Consider the following 25,034-nt stretch of genomic DNA (forward strand, 5'->3'; position numbering starts at 1 on the left):
ATTCCGTCTGCCTACCTAATTTCTACTGAGTTTCGACAAGTCACCGGCTCGCGGCGCCTTTGAGTTTTCGTATTTAAGTGTATCACGACTCGGTTTTATTTCGCCCCCACAAATGTGCTGATGAAGTGAGCTGCGGTCGTTTATTAACCTTCGTGCTAAGGCGTCCGTGGGGCGAACAAGATGAACACACAATCAAACTGATAATTCCGCTTGGAACTCTCTAAAAGCAAAGCTCTCTTCTTCTACAAATTGTCTCGGCGAAGCGGGAATTGCTTTCTTCTCAATTAGCTTCACCGATACAGCTTCAAACACCTCTTCGAGGACTGTGCACCAAGTCAGAAGACGACAGATCGGTGTGTTCATTGGCAAAGTTCTAGGCGGTATGACAGCCTCCACAACGGATCCATCGCCCAGTAGCACAAAGACTTTAGCGTATTTCAGGCTACATTCGAAGGCTACAGCTACTTTATATGCAGCGAATCCACTGCGATGGCTTTCAACCGCAGCCAGCAGCACTGAGGCGTTTGTATGGGGACTACGAGACGGCCAGCGATTTAAACTAGAGATATGCGTCAACCCAGGATTTGGTAGGTAAATCTTCAAGGTCCGAAAGGTTGACAAGAACAAAAACCGCGGCAATATGATAGGTCAACTGACATTAACATCATGATCATTCAAACTTTGCCGATGCCCGACCGGCCTATTCTATATGCAGTCTAAAACACCGGCCTCAAATGCAATGTGCCATAGTACTACGAACGATGAAATCCGCCCAGCAGAATCTACTTCGTCTTCCGGCTTTTACATGTCAACGCGACGGCAACTCCTCACGGCGATAGCACTGGGCGTATGCTATTCTCGCCCGTATGTGACGCCAGCGTCTTTGTCCCGATGGACAGCTTACCAGCACAAGTTCCTGCTTATGATTATCGAGATCGCCCTTTACGTCCAAGGCAATGTGACACGGCGCTTCACTGTTGTACAAACGAACTCAAAATGAAACGGCGGTATCGTCGGTCATTATACGGTTCAGGAATCAGATTGAACGAATCTTATTTGACCCTCGTCCCTGATCGGACTATTCATTATGGTATCCCACGCTTAGCATTACTAGATCTCCCAAAAACTTTGTTGCAAATAATTTGTGCGTGAAAGAAGAGAAGTGAAAGGAAAAACCAATGTGTAGCCGTCACTGCTTACATTGTACCATTGACGGGACCGCTTCGGGCCTTGGCAGCGTCAAAGAGAGCCTTGATGTCGACCTGCCATTGCGCGAGGTCGGGTCGGAGAACGCGGCGATCGTAGGTGACGAGACCGTTGACTTCACCCTCGACATCGGTAGTCTGTGTCCAGACGCCGCCGCTGCAGGCGTACATCTCGACCTGCTCGCGGAACTCTCTCAGCAGGACGCGTCCGCGGTAGTTGTATGCTTCGAGGTTTTCGTTGATTTCGTAAGTGGCATTGATCGAGTCGATTGCCTGCTGAACGTTCCAGAGACTATGGAGTGTTAGTTTCACCTGATCGAACTCAAGCTTCACGTTAGACTTACTGCTCAATAGAGACGTTGTGTCCGATGCCACCAAACTCGCCCTGGAATCCGATGCGTCTGTTATCGTAGGGAGGCGAGGCGAGAGAGTAGAAAGGTGTGCCGCATTGAGGGTTAGCGTAGTGGTGGTTGTCAGCGTAGTCACCAGAGCCGTGGTCGAACCAGCCGCTGTTTGCGTTGATGAGCCTCGTCGGGTCAATCGCGCGAACAACGTCAACAAGTTTAGCCTCCGGGTAGGGTGGTGTTCTAAGTTGGCCCCAGCCTTCGTTGTAGATGGTCCAAGTCACAATGCTGGTGTAGCTCTTGTGCTCCTCGATCATGAGCTGAAGCTGACGCTCAAACTCGGCTTGTTGGTCTGCGTTGGGTAGACGAGCCGAGTTGGCCGTCAGACTTGGCATATCCTGGATGACAAGCAGACCGAGGGTGTCGCAGGCGTGGTAAAACAGATCCGGCTCCACCTTGATCTACGGATTGTTAGTCTCTGACCTTGAAGAGAAGCTGCATAGGACAGATGTTAGACATACGTGCTTGCGAACCATGTTCATTCCGATGTTTTTGAGAACTTTCAGGTCATATGTCATTGCCTCTACACTTGGTGGAGTGTGAAGTCCATCAGGCCAGTAGCCCTGGTCGAGGGTTCCAAACATGAAGATGAACTCTCCGTTCAGCAGCGGGCGGTTGACGCCGTCCACGATACCATGCGAGATGGTGCGGAAGCCAGTGTAGCTGAAGACCTCATCGCTACCCATCTTCAAGGTGATGTTGTACAGGTTGGGGTTTGTCGGGGACCAAGCATTCGGGGATGGCACGGTGAAGTTGAAGGCTGTTCCCGAGTTGCCGGTGCCTGTTCCTACGGTGTTACCGTCTGTGTCGAGAATCGCAATGGAAACCTCCGAGGAGGTGTTGGAGGAGCTGTGGACAAGCGCGTTCACTGTGAGAGGTTAGCAATGACACTCACTCATTCTGATAACGAAGCTCTGCGTCTCTTACCATTTCCGTTGTGGTCAGCCGAGAGATCCAGCTTGGTGATGTAGGTCGACGGCGTGCTTTCCAGCCAAACCGTCTGCCAAATACCAGAACATGACCGGTAGAAGATGTGCGAAGGAGTCCTCGTCTGCTTGCCAATTGGGATGACGTACCCATCCGAGTCGGTGGGATCAAAGACAAACACCAGCCTGGAAGCCCCAGAGTTAGTTTGGAGAGCGATTGAATCAAAAGATGGACTGAAACACTCACAAAGTGTTGTCTCCTCCAGCATTGAGGTAAGGTGTCGCATCAACCGTGTAGCGGAAGTATCCTCCACGGTGGAAACCGACCTTCTGACCGTTGATGAACACCGTCGCCTCGTAGTCAACGGCTTCAAAGTTGAGGATCACCGATTGGTTTCCCCAGCCGCTGGGCACCTGGAACGTTGTCGCCAGCCAGAAGTGAGTGACGCCGAGCTCCTGAATTCCGGACAATCCGCTCTCAATGCACGACGGAATGAGGATCTCGCGATCAAGCACGGAGCTGGTAGGCGGGTGATTGACGTCGTCGTCACTGCTGGCGGCCCTGTAGGTCCATAGGCCGTTCAAATTGAGCCAATTCTCTCTGCGAAGCTGTGGGCGCGGATGTTCCGGCCATGGCTTCGTTCCGACCTTGGCTGTCCAGTCTGTGTCGAGAGGCGGGGTCTGTAGCTGGTATGGTTCCGCGGTCCCGGCCGTTGGCGCCGAGCCTCCGGCAGTTGTCGTCGCGTTTTGCGCGTTGGCTACGACGGCGAATGATAGCACTGCCGCCGTAGACGACAGGAATGAGCGCGTGAAACGCATCGTGGAAGAAAGCCTGGAGTCGCGAGCCGAGGAGGAGTGAGAGAACTTCCTAGACCTAAGGGGGGAAAGGGCTAGCCGACTGGAAGCTATCGACGAAGCTTCGAAGAAGATGCAAAGAACGAAGGATAAGACGCGAACAAGAGGGGTCAAAGCATTCAGGGGGTACTACTCCTGTTATACTTCTATCCTGCCTGGGAAAGTAAGATTTAAACTTTCTTCGCTCTTGGGACGAGCGTTGACATTCGACTGACTTATAAGCTTCGTATTAAGACCTGCGGCGGCGCACAGCTTGTCAAGCAAGGCAAAGCACGCACATCAGATTCTCCACCACTCCCGGACATCTCGGCATTGAGTCAAGTGGTCTGGTTTTGGACCTGACTTGGCGGCGGGAAGGTGGAACTACCGCAAGCTTTTCGAAAGTTCCTTGCAGCCTGCGCTTCGGGGTTGGGCACTTCGCGGTGACGTGCCATTCAGAAAAGGAGACAATGCAATGTTGCGCGCCGGTGAGCTAGACGACCTAGCTCCCCCGCACTGGAGAAATCGGCGTTCGCGACAAAATGTTTAGTTTCCCATGTCTTGGCCTGCTTGGCCATGAGGGGAAGAACATGCGGGATTCGCCCTAGTGCTACTACGTCGCGTTGGTTGGTTGGATCGTCCGATGGCATGTGAGTAAGAGTAACAGGAGCTATTCGAAAACATGCCCAAAAAAAGCTTCTAGTCTTTGCACGATGTGAGCTGTGTGGTTGTGTCTATTGGGCAGCACGTGGAGTCGTTCGATGGGTGGCACAAAATAGCTGCATGATGCGGTCATCTGGAGAGGGGGAAATGGCTGGCCACAAGACCTCTCAACGGTCGATCTTGTCTGTTCTCGAATGTCCAGCAGAAAGGGCCGTAAGCTTCCCCTAGTGTTAGGCTGACATCTGAGGCCGACGACGTTTAAAAAAAAGAGGATGCGGAAAAGGAGAAGCGGTGCGGATATTGTGTGACCATGGAAAGTTTGTAAACCCTGCCCGGGCATTACGCTTCTCCCACCTTAACCTAAAAGATCCCATCCTGATGAGGCGCAGCTGCTAGATGAGAAGAAATCTGGAGCATCATGCTAGCTTAGTTCTTGGGACGAAGGAGTGATCGACAGGTCCTTTCGACTAGAAGAAACGCCAAAAGTCGTCCGGTTTTTGTCATGGCCAACTGTCACCGCTTGCCAGATCACCGGTGGTCAAAAGACCATGTCCCTCTTCTCCTCATCTATCCATCTCGACTGGAACTGCTACCCTAAGTCATCGGACATCTGCACCTCAACAGGCACGACACCAGCCAAGATTCTTGTCTTTCCTCCACTTTCTCGCTGATGCGGGGAGCGGTAGATTCAGTGGGCATATCCGACTGGCTCTCCTTTCTCTCCTCGTCGCGGGAGGGGCTGAACCTTGTTTAATCCCCGGACCGTGCATGCGGGGATGGCTGCTCGAGATCGACGGCAAATGTCTTATTTTCCCACTTTCCCTCTATCGGTCTGGGTCCAGATGGCTTGGGACCTACCTCGACAGGAGAAACCATCCAGGTGACCTCTTTCTTTGCTTCAAGCGATCCAATGGTCTCATGGAAACTGGAACTGATCATCGCCATCGGCGGCGTACTTGTGGTTTACACGTGAGATGCATGTCTTGTGGTGTGTCTCGGGTGCCGGTGGAATAGCCGGCATGACCGTTCTGCCCCTACGGTGAGCTTCAGTGAAAAGTCGACCGAGATGCATGATACTCGCAAACTCTCGCAAATGAAGTGATGGAACCATGCCCTTGCGCGATGCATCTTCACTCCATCCACCGCTGCAACCTCATATCCCCGCACGTTTCTCAGCCGTCACTCAACCAGAAATTCATGTCATTTTTGACCGTCGATGCAGATGCAGTACGGATGAACATGTGTGGTCACGTTGAGGAGATTATTGGACACCAAATTGCAGTGGAGATCACGCAAGCAATCTTGATCCCAAAACTGTACTCGTACAAAGTCAGCCTTGAGAGCAATCGCCATTTTGTACAGCTAGCAGTAACTTCCTCGTCGGGTTCGCGCAAGCTTCATTATTATTCAGCTCGAGACATTTGTGTCGGTGCAGTCACTGTATCGGACTCAATCGTGGGCGACATATCTCTTGCCTGCGGCTTCAGTCGAGCCTACATCTCACGTCACATAGAGCAGAATATAGTAAGATATCAACAAATCGTTTTTTACACAAGCACTTGAAGATGACCTAAACCTACATGTACCGTCAGACCCGTGCGAGAGGTGACGGAAACCTGCAGCAAGTTCTGCGAACAGATGCAGCCCGCCTCATTTCCTCAATCTCGACTAGTCCGTCTGATCAGTGTGCTTCGTCTGAACACATGTAGCTACCCGAAACGTGGATGCAAGATGCATAAGTCAATTCGCGATCTGAAAGTTTCGGATTACTAGGATGAGGACTTCACGAAAGATCAAACACGATTCAAGCTCATGAGCCACCTTGTGGCCTTGAGGGGGACCAACTTGTCTCATAATGAAACTGTCACCAACTCTAAAGTTTCTTCCACTTGAACGATTTTGGTAGTCTAAATTGAGGAAATCATCGCCATGAAGACTCCCTTCTACCAGGGTCGTAACTTTGAAAAATATATGTAATGAGATGGCTTGACAGCCATCCGGGATTCTAAGGTGTTCGTAATCCGCAACAGCATCACGTCGACCCTCTCCTACGGCGGATACCACAACATAAGATAGGGTCTCACGGGTCTACATGCGAGTTATCGATCGGCATTGATCGTCAGGGGGGTTAGCTGACGGATGAACAATGTGATTGCTACGTTGGTATTTGCTGCCTACTTCTGAAAATGTTCACAAAGCATTGCAGCATTACCTTAACTCGATAAGAGACCTAGCCCAGAGTTGATCTCATTCAAGGGGCACTTAACCTATGCAGGAACGAAACACTGGCCAGTAAGAGTTACGCTTTCAGATCTGCATCGAATCAGGCTTTGAAGTAAATTCGGCAATGCCACGTGGGAACTAGCACACTTCTTGATTCCAGGTATACAATCTCTTTGACTTGAATTCAGGGACTCAACATTTACTTTGCTTGGTTGTAAAAGGCTCTCGTTGTCTTTTTCACTGCTCAGCATGATATCGTGACCCGTCTTATTTACTAACAGCTTGATGAAGGTGAGGCAGGATCCATCAAACTCAAGTAAATCTTCAAAATGTAAAAGTCGAAGTCAATTTTCAGCATTATTGCGAAGACGGAATCATCACAGCTTGCGACGGGCTATGAACCCACAGTTACGGTCTTTCAACACCCATCACTGCTTTTTCAGCTGAAGCACAATGTTATTCCTTTATAGATTATCGATGAGACTCTGGCAGTAACTGCCCAAAACTCATCCCTCAATATGATTCGATTGACATCAAGTCCTTTGGTGTTGATGAAATGCTGCTTTCTGTGCCAATCATTATTGGTGAGAAAAAAAAGTCCATGACGCGTGGGATACGGTTCTAAGATACGCGACCTTCTGTTATGGAACTAGGCCTATCTTCGCGGCCAGAACAACAGAGTGACATCGTAAGATAAGCAATGTGCATAGAGGCAACAATTCTGATAAGAGCTAACTCTATGCGGCTTATCTGCACAAGCGACACCTCGTATTACCCCGCGGTGTCATTGAGGCGCAACGGTTATCAACAAGCCATCGTTGAAGTACCGATACTGTGGTTCTTTATGAACACAGCTAGCCGCTTGATTGTCATTGAACATAGATTTATGTTCTACATCGTGTCAAAATGAAGCAATATCAGGACACATACGATAGGCGCGAAGGAGATTTTGGACATCACAATGACACCAGCCGACCAGTGGTGTACGACGACCTCGACCCTTTTGGCCATGAAGAAAATCACCAGGTTCGTGAAGTGATAAGAATCAGCTCTTCGTGTTCATCGTGGAATTATATCAGACTGACCGCAAACTGCAGATCAAGTATAAAACCATGTCATGGAAGCTTGTCGCGGTGCTCATGATAGCCGAAATCGTGAGCAATGGCATGCTGTCTCTGCCATCATCCTTGGCGGTCGTCGGGATAGTCCCTGGAGTGATTCTCATCGCCTTTCTCGGCATATTTGCAACATACACATCCTGGCTCTTAGTCCAGTTCAAACTGCGGCATCCAGAAGTCCACTCCATGGGCGACGCCGGCCAGATCCTCTTTGGACGGCCTGGCCGAGAACTCCTCGCCTTCGGAACCGTCGTCTTCGCCGTTTTCGCGACAGGTGGACAGCTCCTTGCGGGTCAAATCGCGCTTGCGACGCTGAGCGACAACAAGCTATGTCTGATGCTCTACACCGGCATCTTTGCCGTCCCGACCCTGCTCTTCAGCTTCCCGCGGACAATGGACCAGCTCTCCTGGGTCTGCATCCCTTCAGTAATCTCGATCCTCGTCGCCGGCATCGTGGGCATGATCGGCGCGGGCGTGCACCCGGCCCCGGGCCGACAAGTAGACGTGGCCGTGTCCTCCGACTTTTACACAGCCTTCATCGCCATCACGAATCCCGTTTTCGCGTACGCCGGTCATTTCATGTTCTTCATCCTCATGTCGGAGATGCGGCGGCCGCAGGAGGCGATGAAGGCGGCGTATACCCTCCAAGGCTTCGCGACGACGTTTTACGCCGTCTTCGCCGTGGTGGGCTACGTCTACCTCGGCAGCGAGGTCGCTTCGCCGGCGTTCAGCAGCCTGGAGCCGAAGTGGGCCAAGGCGGCGTACGGGATCGCGATACCCAACTTCTTGCTTGCGGGTTCTCTGTACGCGCACACGGCGGCGAAGTTGATATTTGTGCGGATTTTCAGAAAGAGCCATCACTTGCACAGTCATACGGCTGTCGGGTGGGGGACGTGGGCTGTTTTGGTTGTGCTCATGAACGGCGCGGCGTTTGTGCTTGCGGTGGGTGTTCCGATTTTCAACTACCTTATTGGTATCGCGGCGAGCTTGTTTGCAGCATGGTATACGTATGGTATCGCGGGTGCGTTTTGGCTGCATGATAACTATCACGACTATGATGGATGGAGGCAGTGGGCGCGGAAGTGGTTCCAAACCATGCTGGCGGTCCTGACGTTCGCTGCTGGTGGCTTCATCTGTGTTGCTGGGACGTATGTCACTGTGAAGGGCATCGTGGAGGCATATGAGTCTGGTGCGGTTGGAGAACCTTTCAGTTGTTAGACTTGGAGATAGTAATGCACTGATGAGGAGCTGCGGTATCAAGGTATCGATAGGATGGGAAAGTGAATTTAATGGGGAATTCCTAAGTCTGCTCAACATTTTCGTATTCCCAAGTCGATGTCTTGGATATCTCGACCCCGGTGATACTTCCGTCTCTAACTCTGAGCTGACACCGTCGATCAGCAACATGTTGGGGGCACAAAGAATGTCACATGGCTAGGATTGACGAAAATAGATTCAGTCCTTAAACGAAAACAGCCACAGATGTTGGGATTTGGCGGGAACCGTTAGGTGATCAGTTTGCTGCGCTTGCCACAGCTGCAAGCGGCATCTCTCGTAACAACTGTTCTCCATGCCCGTCCTGCTCAGCCACTGGACGGCAAAGTTGGCCCGTTGATACGTTACTTAACTTGGAGTCTCTGGCAGCATGTGAAGCACAATAATAGTAAGAGATAAACAAGCCAATAGAGTACGGATAGAACTGAGAATATGAGCTGATGATGGAAGTACGTACTTGAGCCGGGACGGAGAAAAGGGACAAGGATCTTCCTGAATGACGTCAAGCTCGGCGCTGGGGACCGCATTTGTTCCGGTCTCCGCTCCCTCCCGCTGCTCCTCCACCTGTGGCTGTGGGCCTCCCGGACTTCTATCTCACTAAACTTTACCTTCAGATCGCTAAGCTCACCTTCATTCAATAGTCTATCATATCCTCCCCGAGGTATGGCTGCTTTCAAAGGTGTATCGGTGTGTGGTGTGCTATCCGCTGATTGATTCTCATGAACTTCCATCAAACCAGACAAGACACGCGACACTCGCCAACCAGCAAATCATCCTTCAATCCAGGCCGGAAGCCGTCGTGCAGGGCTTCGGTCCCCTGCTGTTTCACTGGTTCCCGTCTTGGAATCTCGATGGAACCGACTCTCAGTCCCCTTTCTGGATGCTAGAAGAGGGCGCCCAGCGTCGCATTCATACAGCGTCTAGGTCGCAAACATGGCCTGCCGATGATGACTGGTGAAGTCATCGCCGCCAACCGCACCCAAGTGGGCACCCAATCGCCGCCAGCGCGCCAACGCGGTTGGTTCCTGGATTGGATCCAGCACCGACTGGCCTGCCAAGCCCTTCCAAGTTTTGGCTCGCCTGCTTTCTCACACGCTCTTCTCCCCGTTGAACTTGCGCCGGTGCTAGCCATGATCCGCCCCCCTCTTCGCTTGTCAAAGACGGCTCTTACCACCATCGGGAGGCGAGGGGTCTCTGATGGAAACGGTATGATAGTGTGGCGTTTTCGTTGATGGCTTCCTGTTGGTCCACGACCATCAGCACACAGACTGGAGCTACTGGGCAGCTCCACGCCTCATCACGGCCACACACAACCCTCTCTCTCTTGTCTCCATACTTTGGGCCTGACAGCTGTTTGCTAATTAGTGCGGCGACCATCGTTCACAATGTTCCATCGACCGGTTGAATGTGCGGTACTACTTTGGGCGCTACCTACTTGTGGCAGAGGATGAAAGCTCACCCCCGCGTTTTCGATTTCTTGGATTCAGGGCCAGGCCAAAAGTCGCCTCAGCCAGGGATCCAACTTCTAGACCGAGATGGGGTACCACTAAGTCTAGTTTTTTCCCCTGGATTTTGATTCTGATGCTAATTCTTATTCTTGTTCTTGTTCTTGTCAAAACTTATTCCTCAATCCTTCTATCAACCCTCTCACGGGCTCGTTGTCACGTCACGTCACGAGCCAAGAGCTCCATATTCTCAACCTCAAATCGTAGCCTTCACCCTTCAAATCTGTCGTTTCAGTCATCCATTGCCCCAATAATAATAATCCTCTATCTCTCCAATACCTCAATCCCTCTGCCTGCGCAAGGACTGACCTCACAAGCCCTGCCATCCCGCTCCTGTCCTTGCGGGCGATGTGACAACCCCTACCACCCAACTGCAGGTGGCGACATCATAGTGTGCCTCGAACCATCCAACCGCCGTCCACGCATCAGAGCCTCCCCGTCACTATCTGGCATCCCTGACGGAACGGCCTTTGCCAGTTGCCACGCCTCTTTTCTCTCACGATGTCTTTCGTAAATCTCTCCCGTCCCCCTCTCGACCATCGGGCCCATAGCGATACCAACGTCCGGCCTAGATTCAATTCCCACAATACTTCCGACCGTCTAAGAGAAGGTTCAGGGCTTCGACCCAAGGCGTATCCAATGGTCAGCAACATCAAAAAGGGCAGGAAATCGGTCTTCAAAGAGGTGGGACTGGACGACGACTTTAGCGACGACTGCGGCTCGCCCGTTGTGGAGACTTTCCAACAGTCTTGTGGCCGACAGGAATCGATGTCTAGCGAGAAGGTGTTCGGAGATGTACCTGGGCTGGAGGAAGCGAAACGCGACGGTACATCGAACGATGAGGAAGACGACGCAGAGGACGACGGAGATGGGGACAGCAGGCGTTCTGCGACGGAACAGCGCGAAGCAGCGAACGACTCTAGACAACAGAGCTCAAGTCAGGCTGTAAAGGTGTCTTGGTACAACAAGCTTTCTCAGGGTTATCGACGGCCGAGGATCAAGACGGTCTCTAGCGCACCACCACCTACAATCTCAAGTCTGCAGCGCATTGGCATGATTGCACTACTCATCGCGGTCATCATCCCGGCATTCAGCTATAACAATGGCCGCCAGAAGATTGAGAGTGGTGCAATCGCGGGTGTCGTGCGTCCACGAGCAACGACATCAACGGATGTCTGTCTTAGATGGGCACAGCAGGGTGAGTTTCGGGGACCGTAGCATGGGTAGCTCTGCTAACAGTGGTCAGCGGCTTTACTCAACGGCACTCTTTATATGTATGGAGGTCAATCCAAGACGGAGTCTTCGCAAACCGTCAACACCTGGAGTATGACTTGCGAAACCTGTGGCTGAGACTAGGAAATTGATCTGACAATTCCTCGCAGATAACGACTTTCTCACTCTTGACCTAACGAAATCATGGGACACGAAATCGCCCTCTCTCAAGGGCATGGCAATACCTAGTGGGCCTCCAGCAGTCGCCAACGGCTACTTGTGGCACGACTACGACTATCTCTACCTCTACGGCGGCCAATTTGCTGATAACGACGGCGCTGAAGGCACGTACGCCACCGTTGCTCCCATGTCGATCTGGCGATACTCTGTCAAGGACAGCTCCTGGCTCGAGTTCAAGGACCCGCGCACGTCAGCTGGCAACTATTCGACTGCCGCCAATACTCCCGTTCAACGTTCCGCCGAAGGCGCGGGCTTGTCGGTACCTGAGCTCGGTTTGAGTTGGTATTTTGGCGGCCACCTCGACTGGCTGACCACCGAGGGTTGGTCGACCCAGACTCCGAGGGTGTATCTCAAGAGCCTGCTAGAGTTTACACACCCCGGATACCTGAACACTGGTGTAGACGCCCTTCGTGCTGCTGGCGCTGCCGATGGCGGAGTGTTTCGTAACGTGACTGAGGGCGGGCTACAGGAAACGGATGCGTTCCCGGAACGAGCTGACGGTGTCTTGGTTTTTGTGCCCGGGTGGGGCGCGAGGGGAGTCTTGATCGGCATGGCGGGAGGATCTGACAAGACATTTGTCGACGACCTGGGCACACTCGATGTCTACGATATCGCTACGTCTGAGTGGTATCATCAGAGGACGACAGGTGACCGGCCCTCCGTCCGCGTCAACCCATGCGCCGCCATTGCGAGCGCACCAGATGCCTCGAGCTTCCAGATCTACTTCTTCGGCGGACAAAACTTGCAGCCTTTTGTAGGCCAATACTCGTTCTCTCGAAAACTGGAAATAGACTGACACATTCATGCAGGGCAACCAGACACAGTACAACGACATGTATATCCTCTCCATCCCCGCCTTCGCCTGGATCAAAGTCGACGCAACCGACGGCGTCCCCGCCCCTCGCGCCGGCCACACTTGCACCATGCGCGACGGCCAAATCATCGTCGCCGGCGGTTATCTCGGCCCCGACGCCGGGTGTGAATCTCCCGGTGTCTTTGTCTTCGACGCGAGCAACCTCAAATGGAACACGGGCTTCAAAGCCGGAGCCCACGCAGCAGACTTCAGCTCCGAGAACTCCGTTCTGGCTGGGTCCTACGGCTACAAAGTCCCCGACAAAGTCCAGAGCGTCATCGGTGGCAGCTCCGAAGGCGGGGCTACCGCAACCACACCTGCTGCCGGTCCAGCTACGGGTGGTCCGTTCAAGACGGGCACGCCGCCCGTTTTCACTGTGACGCAGGGTGGCGCGACAGCTACAGTCACGGGCGTGGGACCCACGAGCACATCCGCGGGACAGGCGCCGACAACCAAGGACCACGGAGGCGGGACGAACCCTGGCCTCATCGCTGCAGGCGTTATCGCCGGTATCCTAGGCGCGCTGGCCTTGTATCTCGGCTTCTGCGCGTGGCTCTACCGACGCCAGGTCGCGGCGTACAAGCAGCATCTATCTCAGGTGAACCGGTACTCCGGCGCAAGCTCCATGCACTTCGGTGCGGCAGGCTTCTTTGGTGCTGGAAATCGCGACGAGGAGAGGAGAGAGCGTGGACACCGTCGAGACGCGAGCATGGTCAGCGACGAGTCCTTCTCATGGGTTGGCACGGGCCTCGAACCAAAGTGGATGACGGATGATCCTACGCCGGGATCTGGATCTGGCGGCACGGCGAGCGGTAGCGGTGCTGGCAGCGGGTTCAAGAGGAAGAGTGAGGACGCGAGGACGTTCAAGAGCGGGCCGAGTGGGAACGATCCGCGCACGAGCTCCAGTCGACGCGACAATACGGACAATGAGAGTGTTTCCAGCACCGAGCAGTTGCTTGATGGGCAGGAGCCAAGTTTCTTCTCGGTTGTCATGGGGCCTAGGCGTGCTTTGCGGGTCGTCAACAGTACCGACTGAGGTAATGAATAATACACGAATGGTTCACGAAAACATCTGGAGCGGGGAGCTAGGATAGGAAAAACACGAGATACACGAGGATGTACGAGGATACACGACCTTTTTCTGTATATATATACACACACACGATCAAGGGGAGAGGATCGAACCCTCAATCGCTCAAGCTAGATACCCTTCCTACTATGTACACGATTTTTTCATGCTAAACCTCTCTCATTCAAAGACTTGGAAAACTTTGACATAGCTCGTCTCCATCAAGGTAGCAAGGTATGTCCCTCGGCCGTCGGCCGTCGGCAGGCAGCGTCGTCTTCTTGACCGCCTCTCCCCAGAAACAAAACGCAACGATCGTCGTCCCATGTTTCTCAATTGACTTTTTGGAAGTGCCGCCATGCCCGTGTCGTATGTCTTGGGTCTGTGGAACGTGCTTCGCTGCCACTTTTTCGAATTGAGTTGATGGGGGGTTCAGAGCTAAAACGGATGCAGACTTACAGAATGCCAGTGAACGCATGGCCTAATCTGAGACAAAAACAACGACCATTGGCGGAGAGGATTGCGATCGACCGAGACATCGTGAGCTGTCGAACAAGATTTCTCAATAGTATGACAGAAACACACATTAGCTTAGGTAGTACAGAGAGGGACGGGCCGGCTTGGGTGAACTTCATGTCGTAACTCGTACCAAACACAGCAGAATCGGGAGCCAGCTGATCGACTTTGTAAAAGTATCACTCTCGTCCACGGGCCTTGAGTCGTGTCTCTCCACAGATTGAACCACGGTACGGAGCAAATGAGGATGCATTCCGGATGTCTTCTAGCTCACGGCATAGCGGCATTCGGTCCTTTGACGCTTGTTTATTCGTCCATTCGGGGCCCTACGGGTGAGGGAATTAGCTAAGAGCTTGTTACTTTGAGATACTGGAGAAAGCACCGTACAATCAAGTACACGGTCGAGATGTTGAATTCAAAGTTTGCGATGGAGCCCGCGCTAAACCCCAAAGCATCTTTGACAATGGAGAAAGCCTGTGGAGAGGGATGGGCAGTCCATTGACTCGTCGATTTCTCAATTTCTCAGTGGGCTCATTTCCCTATCAAACCTTGATCTTTTGATGCTATTTCTGCCCACTGGTTTGCGTGATCAAAAGATATTTTTTTGCTTGATTGTTTTTTTGTTGAATCCACGGCCTGTCTGGACTCTTTTTCTTCACCGGCGACGACTCCTCAGGTCAAGCTGCTCTCAACAGACCTGTCATATTTTCAATCTCTTGACTCGCAGCCACCTGAACATCCGACAAGGTCCTTATCGCGACATCGAAGGGCATGGCCATTCCCCTTTAAAAGGTTACAACGACGTCCGTCACGTCATCGCGTATCCCCAGGGTCTTGACTCGACCCTGTTCCCTATTACAGCCAAATAAGCCCAGATAACCCTAAACAAAGCAACCCCCGGTAATACCGATGTGCCATAGGGATGAACTCTAAAGCGTAGCCCAGGCTGCCCAGTCCCCATTATTCCCATCCGTCCACGGCCCACGGCGAGAGAGGAAGTCCCACTCTCGGCCGACCGAGATCGATACGACTCTGTACCTCGAGCCTCGACGCGGGCGTTCGGGTTCTCCTGCACGAACTACCACATTCGTCAAAGTCGACGGTGCTTGATTGGGCAAACATCGTCACGACTTTCTCTACCGCGCAGTGCCCACACACACCACTCACTCTACTTGACGCTAATGTCGCGGGCCGGGCATCTCCCCCACACCAGACGGGCATGCCGGTGCGGTGTAAGGCGTCTCTCTCTCTCTGTCTCTGGGTTTTCGACGAGGATCGACAGCCGCTAGGCCTCATTCCAGCTGTCTCGCGAACATCGCATCATTCAGCTGCTGTGGCACGGAATTCTCAATCATTCCCACCCCGCGAAGAAGCGGAGGGTGGATGGGGTTCATGTTTGTTTATAATGAGCGGCGGGGAACCCTCTTCCTTCGTCAAAGCTTTCTTGACAGTCTCGTCACTACAGTTCTCGCTCGAACCCGCCGATAATACCAAAAAGCCTAGCTCTCGTTCATAGGCTTTCTCTCCCTCCACTCTCGTTCTGTTTAGCCCGTCATGAAGTTCACTCTCAGCTCCCTCGTGCTCTCGGCAGCATCGAGCCTCGTTGCGGCCCTGCCTATCAACGACACCCAGGTCTACGATGCCATCATCGTCGGCGGTGGCCCGTCTGGTCTCAGTGCCGCGAGCGCCCTCGGCCGTGTGCGCCGTAACACCCTCCTCATCGACTCTGGCGAGTACCGCAACGCGCCTACCAGACACATGCACGATGTTCTCGGCTTCGATGGTGAGTGATTCTCGTTCAGATAGCTTTCGTATTCTTGTGGATGGTTTCTAACACGAAACAGGCGTCACTCCCGCATGGTACCGCTACGCCGCTCGCCAGCAAATCTCCCACTATGACACTGTCACCTTGACCAACGGCACCGTCACCAAGATCGGAGGCAGCGATGCCACCGGCTTCGTCGTCTCCGCCACCTACGCCGACAACTCCACCAAGTCGGTCCGCGCGCGCAAGATCATCTTGGCCACCGGTCTGCAAGACGACCTCCCCGAGACTCCGGGTCTGTGGGAGAACTGGGGCAAGGGCATCTACTGGGTATGTCACCCCCAACATCCGTCCATTATCTCACACCAAACTTCGATTCTAACATGCTCACTCTAGTGCCCCTGGTGCGACGGCCACGAGCACGCAGACCAAGCCCTCGGCCTCCTCGCCTCAACCTTCGACGACCTCCCCTCCCTCGTCCGCGAGATCCTCACCCTCAACACGGACATCATCGCCTTTGCCAACGGCACCGACACCCCCGCCGCCCGCGCCGAGACGGAGGCCAAGAACCCCAAGTTCCAGGAGTACCTCGACCTCCACAACGTCACCATCGACAACCGCACCATCACGGCCATCACCCGCCTCAAGGACGGCGGCAACCCGCCCCACGACCCCTCCCTCCCCACCGCACCCGAGGAGGATCTCTTCTCCGTCAGCTTCAGCGAGGGCGAGCCCGTCGAGCGTGCCGCGTTCTTCCTCAGCTACCCCGACGAGCAGCGCAGCACCATCGGCGCAGAGGCTGGCGTGCAGCTCTGGGGCGGCCGTCTGGCTGCTGATGTGAGCAAGGGATACGCGACCAACGTGGCTGGCATCTACGCCATTGGCGATGCAAACTCGGATAACAGCACCAACGTCCCTCATGCGCTGTACACGGGCAAGAGAACTGCTGTCTTCTTGCACGTCAAGCTCGCAAAGGAGGACCAGGCCAAGGAGACTGGTGTTAATGTCACTGCTCTGAGGAGAGAGTTGGACCTGGAGGAGCGTTCCATCTGGGATGTCGCCAACGGTCAGCCCACCGACATCCTGTATGCCGGCGAGTACGACCAGTAAATAATGGATATGCAAACATATCTCACCAAAAGCATTTTGATTTTTTTTTCGCGATAGCGATACCAAAGATACCTGAATAGACATTGTACAATTTTCGACTTCATTCACATGTTCCCGCTCATGTATGTTCACTCCGCCTCATCCTCAATCTCAAGATTGCCGACCCGAAACTTCTTGCCCTTCATGTCCGCGTAATCATTGTGATCATGATAATCCCTGACCCGCTCCCTCACATACTGCAATCCTCTCACCGGCGCAGCCTCCTCCGCATGCTCCCTAACGAGCCCAAGCCTCTTCAACAGCGGCGACGGCGCAGGCTTGATATCAACATCATCACCAGGCCTCACAAAGTAAAACAGACCCTGTCGAAACAAATGAGCCTGGTCCTCAGGCGGCCTCACAACGCGGTGCGTCGTCGACTTCAAGTACCCCGCGGACCAGAAATCCAGCGTATCCCCAACGTTGCAGACGATGCCGCCGTCCACGGGCGGGACATAGCGCCACTCGCCCGCGCCATTGGGAGCTGACGGAGAAGAGGTCTTGATCTGGAGGCCCGCGACGTCCTGGCTCCATAGGAGGGTGAGGGAGCCAAAGTCGGTGTGGGCGCGCGACCAGGTGTTGCCGACTTTGAGGTCGTCGGCGAGGGGGCGGGGGTGGTAGCCCATGTAGCGGAGGTGGTCTTCGCTCGGGGAGGCGTAGGCGTGGCGGGAGGAGAAGTAGTCTTCTGGGAGTTCGAGGATGATGGAGAAGAGGGTGAAGACTTTGCTTGCTAGGTCGAGAGAGCGCTATTGAAGTGTGTCAGATTACGTGAGTGAGACTCGGAGAGTAAGAAGCCAATTCGATAATCAAACAGAAGCCTGTGTAGATGGTATACGCACTCTTGAGAACTCTTCGATTTCTTGTCTAAATGGCTCAAAGAAGGGGTGGAATGGCTCATCTTTGTACTTTGGGATGAATTTGGCGATGTTAACCGACTCGACGTTGTTAAGCACATCCGTTCCTTGCATCTTCTTATCATGCGCCTGATGCCCTGATGAGTTTTCGTTCCTTACAGAGCAACATCTTCAGACGTTGCAAGACTCACTGATCTATATCCAAAGTAGTTCCCCTTGGAAAAGTCGCACGTGTTGCCCGGCCTGGCCTTATCTTCGGCATCAAGATTGAAGAAACCTTGGCCAATGTCATACTGGCGATGCACTTCCTCAGGTGTGAAGCCTGTGTTGATGAGACTGAAGAAGCCAGTTTCATGAACCTAATGCACATATCAGATCTCTGCCCAGATTCAAGACTTGAATGTACCTACAGCTTGTCGAAGTTCTTCGGCCAACTGCTTCTTCCCGCCTGGCTGGTCGAACTTGCTAATGTCAATCACAGCGATATCTGCCCAGGGCAGTTCGTGTTGTGTCTTTGCCGGACGCTGCCATTTTGGCAGGGAGACTGGCTCCGGAGATATGGCTGAAGGCATCTTGATTGATGGATCGTAGCTGTATCTCGAGTTGAGGCGACTCTTGGTTCCAGTACGCAGGTTGGAAGTCAATTTCTGTGAGGTCATAATTGTCTTTCCATAAATACCCCTCCATCCGATGTCGAGCCGTTTATGTCTTGCCCCCGCGCGCCCCGCGCCACCCCCGTTGTGCCGTGTCGGAGTGAGATCGCCGGAATTCGAGCACGCCATCTCGACTGGGATGACGAGCCGCATCCTGATGGTGGTACTGGCAGCATGTGTCCAATCACCGGCTAAGGTGTTCCTCTCCAAGCATAACTGCCGCTGTAGGTTGGTGTTATCTTCGGTATGTTTCCGAGACTTTTCATTTTCATTGTCTGGTATGGTTGATTGACAAGAATCGAAACATGCTTCCCTCTCAACTAGGGGATGTCAGGTCTCAAAGACCACGTAGCGTCCGTAGAATCGCAATTGTCTTGAGCCAAGATCTGGAAATTTTCGTCTCCCTCTCATATGCCTGTCAATTCCTCCAAGGTTATTTTCGGGGAGTCGAGTCTTACTCAATATTGTTGTTCTCTTCGGAGTTCTAGCCAGTTCACCGCAACGACGGTCTTCGTAACTTAAGTCCACCTCAACGTGTGGTATTGTGACGTTGTAAGGATAAATCCAGGCACCACGTCCCGCCAGATACTGAAGGATTCGACCAAGACAAGACAACAACCAATGAAAATGCCCTCAGTCGTCAATTGCAGGACGTTACATGGGCGAACTTGCCGTGCACATGGCCCCGCAGTAAGGCGTGCTTCATGCAGACATATCTTGGCTCTGTATCTTCCGTGATCGGCATCAAGTTGAATCAAACATTGCGAGATGTGAAAGACCATACATCTTAGATACTCGGATCAAAGACTTCAGCTAGTAAACATCTTGTGTTGCATCCGAAGCCATATCTCTTCCCTACAAGCTGTGCTCGATCACCCTCGTAGACTCGAGCCCCCGCGGCGAACCTCGAATCGAGCATGGGAACCCAACAGAGCCCTGAGAGCAGGGCCCTCTCTGCCTCTGAAGAAAAGCTCCTCCTCAAAACAGCCCATCGCAAAGTCGACAAGAGGCTCCTGCTATGGTACTCCTTCGTCTACCTCATCATGCGAATCCACGTCAGCAACATCAGCAACGCAGCCATCATCAACCTAGAACAAGGCACCGGCATCAAGAAGCAGCTCGGCAATCTCTCTAGCTCAGAGTGGGCGTGGGCGCTGAGCATCTTTTATTATCCGTACATGTTCTTCGAGCCCCTGGCCACGCTCGCGTTGAAGAGGTTCTCACCTTCGGTGTGGATGAGCCGGATTATGATTACTTGGGTAAGTATGTTGGGATACCAGTTGAGCTCTGTGCAGTGGCTGCGTGGTTTGCTGACGCTGATGAAAGGGGATTGTATCAATGTGCCAGGGCGCAACTCAGAATCATGCTGGTATTCTGGCCTGTCGGTTCTTCTTGGGGCTTGCTGAGGCGGGGTTTTACCCCGGTGTTTTGTATCATCTCAGTTTCTGGTATCCTACTAATAGACTTCCGCTAAGAATTGTGAGTTCAGAAGCTCTGGCTGAGTGCACGAAAAGATGCAACAACTCATGCTTTTCTAGGGCTTCTTTTACGCCTGCGGGATGTTCTCTGGGACTATCAGCGGTCTTCTAGGTGAGCAGTGGAGAACTGGCCGTACTCAACTGATAAAAATTGCTGAGACTGATTGATAGCATACGCAATTTCGTTTATGAATGGCGTCGGTGGTCTATCCGGTTGGAGATGGGTAAGTCGCCTTTTCTCAGAAGGTCACCGCAAGTGTCATTGACTAACTCAACGAAGCTCTTCATTCTAGAAGGAATTCCCGCCATCTTTTGCGGCATCTACACATTCTTCTTCCTACCAAACTGTGAGTCCTATATCATTTTGACACACTGCTACTGTAGCTACGTCCGGCTTGTTTCTGAGGAGTACTCATACAAAACCAACTTCAGACCCCGAGACCGTCACCTTCCTCACGGACTCCGAAAGAGAAGCAATCCTATCCGATCTTCCAGAGCAAGCACCCAGCATGAAGTCCAAAACCATCAATCTTCGACAGGTCAAAGATCTTTTCCGCGATCCGACGTTCATGCCATTCTTGATGATTTGGATTACCCACGGCATCGGCGGATGGGGAATATCCTTTGTTCTGCCGACTGTCATTTACGAACTCGGCATTTCGAACACTGCTATTTCACAAGTAATGACCATGGTAAGTTTCAAGGTCTTTCATGTTGTCCTCGTGGAGCGTGTTGAAGAAACACTAATCTTTAAATAGCCCCCCTTTACCTTGGTCTTCGTGATACTGTTGACGCTCGCCTTTTTTGTACACACGAAGCGACTTAGTCCCTGGGTCGCTGGCCTGGGCCTGGAAGCTGCCCAGATCGTTTGCTACGTGCTTCTCATCACGGTCAAGCATCCCATTGCCAAGTAAAGACCTCACCCCCCCTGCACAATGATTTCAGGGCTGACTCTGTGCCAGATACATTTTTGTCATGATCGCGACCGCCGCGTCTCAAAGTTTCTTTGCTATAATATGGCCGGGTACGTGGTGCAAACCAAACACTATCAAAGGTGACTTGGGCCTAAAGCAGCTGACAAAAACCCTACTGTAGAACGTATTAGAGCGGCAAAAGGAACCACGAGCGCAGGCCTCGCCATCGGTGTGACCAATGTGAGAAAGTCAAAGCTCCCGCCTACCAGATTCCAAAGCGATGCTAATCCAAATCCATCCTTCAGGCATCATGTCAGCTCATGGGCATTGTAGTAAGTGCAATCCCATGTCGATATCTCGCTCGTTGCTCGTGCCTTCTGACGAACTTTGAATAGGGTCCCCAGATATACCAGTCGAGATTCGGGCCCACGTACAGAGTCAGCTACTCCTGCTCCATTGGTCTGCTCTGCGGAACGCTGTTGGCTGTTTCCGCGGCCTGGTTTTTCGTGTCTAGGCAAGATCGGAAGGAAACAAGCAGTGGACGCGTATCAGCAGAAGAAGACTCGGAGGATAGTGGCCATATGAGAGCAACCATCGTTGAAGGCAAGGCCTAAATGCTGGCAGTTACATCTTGAAAAAACTCAAAGAAAATATGTAGCTCCCTATCCATAGCTTCAGCATATGTGGGACCCAGACTATTAGTTTCCTTTGCCTTGAAGACGTTGCAGGCTTTCCTGGCCAGGCAGAATTGACACACAGAAACGCAAATTTAGGAGGAGTTCGTAGCATATTGAACAAGTACCTAGGTATCGCAATCTAGTCTAGTAAAAGGGCGCAATAAAGGTGAGGGGAATCCACCTCATACCAATCTAGTCCCCTGTCGCGTCTCTTCTAGAAACGAGAAGGAATCAAACCTGATACTTCATCTTCCTAACAGGATTGAAAAAAAAAGTCCATTGCCAGTGGACGGCTGATCACTTGCGCTGGTTTCACAGGGTATGGTTAGTCTTGGTGTAAAGCAACTTCTGGCACCTGTCGTTCATGAGATATCTCTCTTCCCGCTCCGCCGCCGCGCGTCTGACCATCTCGAACTGCGAGGAACCCTCCTCGCTGGGAAGCATGATGGCGCGGTCGAGCGAGTACGGCAGCCCGCGGTGGCGGCCGCGGATCATCATGGCGCAGATGACGAGCTTGCTGAACGTTGTGAACTCGCCGCTGAGGGAGGTCATGACCGACGGGTGTCCCAGGGACAGCCCGACGTTGCCGCTGTAGTTTAGTGAGCGATAAAAGACGTGGGATCGTTGGGGGTCGGGATACTTGCTATGCGCTGACGACTTCGAAGAAGACTGGGAACACGGAGAAGGCCTAAGTCAAGAATACATGTCAGTGATTGAGGTAAGATTGATTGGCATAGGGAGTGGGAAGAACGAACTGGCTCGTTAAGATCCATGATCCGTTCCGACTCTGCGATGCAGATGCAAAAAGTTCCCAGAAAGATGTACCACAGGTCAAAGCTGAGTTGGTTGCGGACGTGAGACATGATGTATGATGCGCCGTTACTCTCGTCGAGCTGGCTGTCGTCGCTGTAGATGCCCAGCGCCTTCTCCTCGTATGTGTTGGAAGCACGGATGCTGATGGCAATCGGGTAGATGGCAATGTACATCATGGACAAGAGACTGAATTGCACAGCCGGGTTGACGAGGGAGAGGTTCAGCGTGGCGGTACCAGTGTGACGCGCGGAAGCAGCCTGGAAGAGCGCGGATAAGATGCGCGGGCCCATGGGTAGGTCGTTGACGGCCGCATTGTCGAGGTCCAGGACGATGATCAGCAGGACATCGATGAAGTTGAGGGCGAAAACTATCCCGAAGAGGATCCAGGTCGGCTTTCTGGGGAATAAGAGCGTGTAGCACCGTCTCGGGTGGTCCAGCAGGAACTGGAGATGCTCCCTGGTGGCCGAATTCCGGGGGACGACTTTTGACATGACCCAGATGGCGAGGCGGAGGAAGACGGGGTAGCAGGTGTTTCCCGCAAAAGCAAGGAACGTCATGACGAGCATAGGCCAGGTCGCGTCCCTGAAGCTCGCCATCGAGTCCGGCGTGAGCGTGAAGCCCAGGTTGTCGACCATGGTCTGCGCCGAGTAGATGGCCCACCAGGTCCGGTCCTGCGCGCTCTGAGCCAGGACGTCCTTGTACTTTGACGGTGCGTTGTGGATCCATGACACGAGGCAGACGACTCCGAAGAGATGGAGCCCGGCGAAGAAGACTACCGCTGGATAAGCCAAATCTGTTTCCGGGGACAAGGGGAGTTATGCAGGCGTGTACTAGATATGATCTTGAGCAGGAGCTTCAGGCTCCGGTACTCGATGCCGCCAAGGGTCTCGCGGTCTTGTTCGGTGAGGTTGAAGAATTGGGAGTTGCGACCGACGGTAACCTGTTGAGATAGTCTGGGAAGGTCTATGGTGCGGGAGCGGCTGAACGTGCCAGAGCGACGTGATTCGGTATCGGTGTGTCTTGTCTGTCCCAAGACCAGCATCGAAGAAGCAACCTTCTCGATGGAGAGGGCCGCACGCATTGCAGGACCATTAGCGTGGTGCGATCTCCGTCTCGATAGGCCAGTCGATGCCCTTCGAACAGGTCGGATGGCGTCAGTGTCTTTTTGCCATGTCAGCTCAACTACACACACCCTAGTCTGCTGGAAAGCGAGTCACAAGTGCCTACCATCAGTCTCACCGCGTCCAACAGATATCTCAGTGATCGGCTGGCCTAGAAAAGGGGGACTTAGCTAGCGAAGGCTGAAGAAAGAACGGCACACACCATTGATGCGATCTATGGGCCCAGGTACGTGAAGCACAGTGGTATCTGCACGAACAAGAGGCCTAGGTACTGGCAGGTGGTCGTCGAAGGTGATGTTAGTCGGCCTAGATGTAGTTTTGGGCTGTTCGTCCATCTCATGGGATGCGTCCTCGTTTCCAGATGCCTGGAAGGAATGCTCTGGTAATGGAGCTGCTTCGTGCTGCAATGGCTTCTCACTCTCTTCACCGAGCTTTCGTTCCGACTCTGTGTTGGCCTCTACGTCTTCGCCGCCATATCTTCTGAGTGAACTAGGAGCTTCAGGGCCCTGTTAACTCGGACAAGCATGAGTAATACGCTTTGCAACTTTACCAATATTTCGAAGACGCTGCCGGAACCAATACAGACGCGCTACGACCACGACAATGTTGACAAACATCAAGTTGGTGATCATAGGAATCACGTAAATGTACACCTGCTGATAAGTCTTCAAGTCCTTCACATCAATGCTGCAACATCATCAAACTGTTAACTTCCTATTGCGACTCGAAACAAGAAGAAGGCCATGCTCTCACGTACGTGTTCAGTCCAGACTCTGTCGACGAACTGCAGCCGAAGAAGAAGGCGTCCACGGCGGCCAAGTTGCCGTACGGAAATAGAATCACCCATGACAGTAGGCTACAGAATAAAATCCACACATCTGAACATTGAAACAAATTCCAGTCAGTTTGATTCAACTACTGACGCCGACAAAGTCGACTTCTGATGCGGCAAAACAAATCGCAAAGCCACGAGAAAAGCGCGCTCGCATTCGTCGAGGGCAAGGGCGCGACATACAGTGAAGGGAGATGAAATTAAGCTTTGGCTTCCACATGGCAGCGGCTATAGAGGGCTTTCAGACGGCGGTGAATGTATATTCGGACGTAGAACACGCCAGTCGATGCAGTAAAGAAGGTAGCGACGACAAAGCGTAAAGTAGAAATCGAGATGAGGGAGGAAACAGGCAAGTTGAGACACCACGGGGGCCAGTGTCGTTGTAAATGGCGCATGACCCCAACCGACAGACGTAATCTCATTCCGCCAAGATCAGAGGCCGCCAGCTACGCCAAGAGCACCCCGCGCTATAGGTGTGGATGCGTCCACCGGGAGAGTTGCGTAGGGAAGTTTTTGAAAGGTTTCTCCTAAGCTACATTATTACATATTCAATATCTCAATTGTCTCTGTATCTATTTCCTACAAGAGATCATACTCTTCATAATCGGTGTGAGGCGACATCTACGCATTTCAATAGGATGACTATCGCATTCACATCCACATCCACATGCTTGAGGTTGCCGATAAACAACACCCCAAATGGCAGAGATTTCAAGGCCTGAAGGACTCGTAGCAAGG

The 25,034-nt window shown here is 52.7% G+C and overlaps 7 protein-coding genes across 7 annotated transcripts; 4 read left to right on the forward strand and 3 right to left on the reverse strand.

Moving 5' to 3' along the window:
* Nucleotides 1-1,196: 1,196 nt before the first annotated feature.
* Nucleotides 1,197-3,478, reverse strand: HER10_EVM0006995 (glycosyl hydrolase family 2; the record flags this gene model as incomplete). Its single annotated transcript, XM_035476562.1, has 5 exons — nucleotides 2,783-3,478; nucleotides 2,537-2,721; nucleotides 2,071-2,477; nucleotides 1,550-2,010; nucleotides 1,197-1,497 (listed from the first exon to the last, which is right to left on the reverse strand). Exons 1-5 carry the CDS (start codon nucleotides 3,352-3,354, stop codon nucleotides 1,197-1,199), a joined length of 1,926 nt encoding a protein of 641 aa, XP_035330759.1. The 5' UTR covers nucleotides 3,355-3,478.
* Nucleotides 3,479-7,161: 3,683 nt separating this feature from the next.
* HER10_EVM0001140 (transmembrane amino acid transporter) lies at nucleotides 7,162-8,705 on the forward strand (the record flags this gene model as incomplete). The annotated part of the gene is made up of 2 exons (XM_035470896.1): nucleotides 7,162-7,281; nucleotides 7,353-8,705. 2 exons carry the CDS (start codon nucleotides 7,162-7,164, stop codon nucleotides 8,589-8,591), a joined length of 1,359 nt encoding a protein of 452 aa, XP_035330403.1. The 3' UTR covers nucleotides 8,592-8,705.
* Nucleotides 8,706-9,275: 570 nt separating this feature from the next.
* HER10_EVM0003944 (kelch domain-containing protein) lies at nucleotides 9,276-13,628 on the forward strand. The gene is made up of 4 exons (XM_035473605.1): nucleotides 9,276-11,351; nucleotides 11,400-11,477; nucleotides 11,536-12,359; nucleotides 12,415-13,628. The coding sequence occupies exons 1-4, from the start codon at nucleotides 10,655-10,657 to the stop codon at nucleotides 13,492-13,494; spliced, it is 2,679 nt and encodes an 892-aa protein (XP_035330576.1). The 5' UTR covers nucleotides 9,276-10,654; the 3' UTR covers nucleotides 13,495-13,628.
* A 1,589-nt stretch (nucleotides 13,629-15,217) lies between these two features.
* On the forward strand, nucleotides 15,218-16,915 carry HER10_EVM0003301 (uncharacterized protein; the record flags this gene model as incomplete). Its single annotated transcript, XM_035472983.1, has 3 exons — nucleotides 15,218-15,823; nucleotides 15,885-16,135; nucleotides 16,202-16,915. Exons 1-3 carry the CDS (start codon nucleotides 15,595-15,597, stop codon nucleotides 16,913-16,915), a joined length of 1,194 nt encoding a protein of 397 aa, XP_035330533.1. The 5' UTR covers nucleotides 15,218-15,594.
* A 128-nt stretch (nucleotides 16,916-17,043) lies between these two features.
* HER10_EVM0001770 (2OG-Fe(II)oxygenase superfamily protein) lies at nucleotides 17,044-18,380 on the reverse strand (the record flags this gene model as incomplete). Its single annotated transcript, XM_035471505.1, has 4 exons — nucleotides 17,044-17,700; nucleotides 17,794-17,937; nucleotides 18,000-18,167; nucleotides 18,219-18,380. 4 exons carry the CDS (start codon nucleotides 18,378-18,380, stop codon nucleotides 17,044-17,046), a joined length of 1,131 nt encoding a protein of 376 aa, XP_035330450.1.
* Nucleotides 18,381-19,378: 998 nt separating this feature from the next.
* On the forward strand, nucleotides 19,379-21,467 carry HER10_EVM0003877 (high-affinity nicotinic acid transporter; the record flags this gene model as incomplete). The annotated part of the gene is made up of 11 exons (XM_035473539.1): nucleotides 19,379-19,720; nucleotides 19,788-19,940; nucleotides 20,000-20,051; nucleotides 20,111-20,163; nucleotides 20,220-20,286; nucleotides 20,372-20,631; nucleotides 20,698-20,849; nucleotides 20,902-20,963; nucleotides 21,035-21,093; nucleotides 21,159-21,185; nucleotides 21,249-21,467. The coding sequence occupies 11 exons, from the start codon at nucleotides 19,379-19,381 to the stop codon at nucleotides 21,465-21,467; spliced, it is 1,446 nt and encodes a 481-aa protein (XP_035330573.1).
* Nucleotides 21,468-22,126: 659 nt separating this feature from the next.
* HER10_EVM0006709 (low-affinity potassium transport protein) lies at nucleotides 22,127-24,516 on the reverse strand (the record flags this gene model as incomplete). The annotated part of the gene is made up of 6 exons (XM_035476288.1): nucleotides 22,127-23,085; nucleotides 23,175-23,504; nucleotides 23,667-23,960; nucleotides 24,015-24,151; nucleotides 24,222-24,342; nucleotides 24,480-24,516. 6 exons carry the CDS (start codon nucleotides 24,514-24,516, stop codon nucleotides 22,127-22,129), a joined length of 1,878 nt encoding a protein of 625 aa, XP_035330742.1.
* Nucleotides 24,517-25,034: the final 518 nt, after the last annotated feature.

The sequence above is a fragment of the Colletotrichum scovillei genome (genome assembly GCF_011075155.1).
Source record: "Colletotrichum scovillei strain TJNH1 chromosome Unknown Contig00008, whole genome shotgun sequence".
In the NCBI taxonomy this organism is placed as follows: Eukaryota; Fungi; Ascomycota; class Sordariomycetes; order Glomerellales; family Glomerellaceae; genus Colletotrichum; species Colletotrichum scovillei.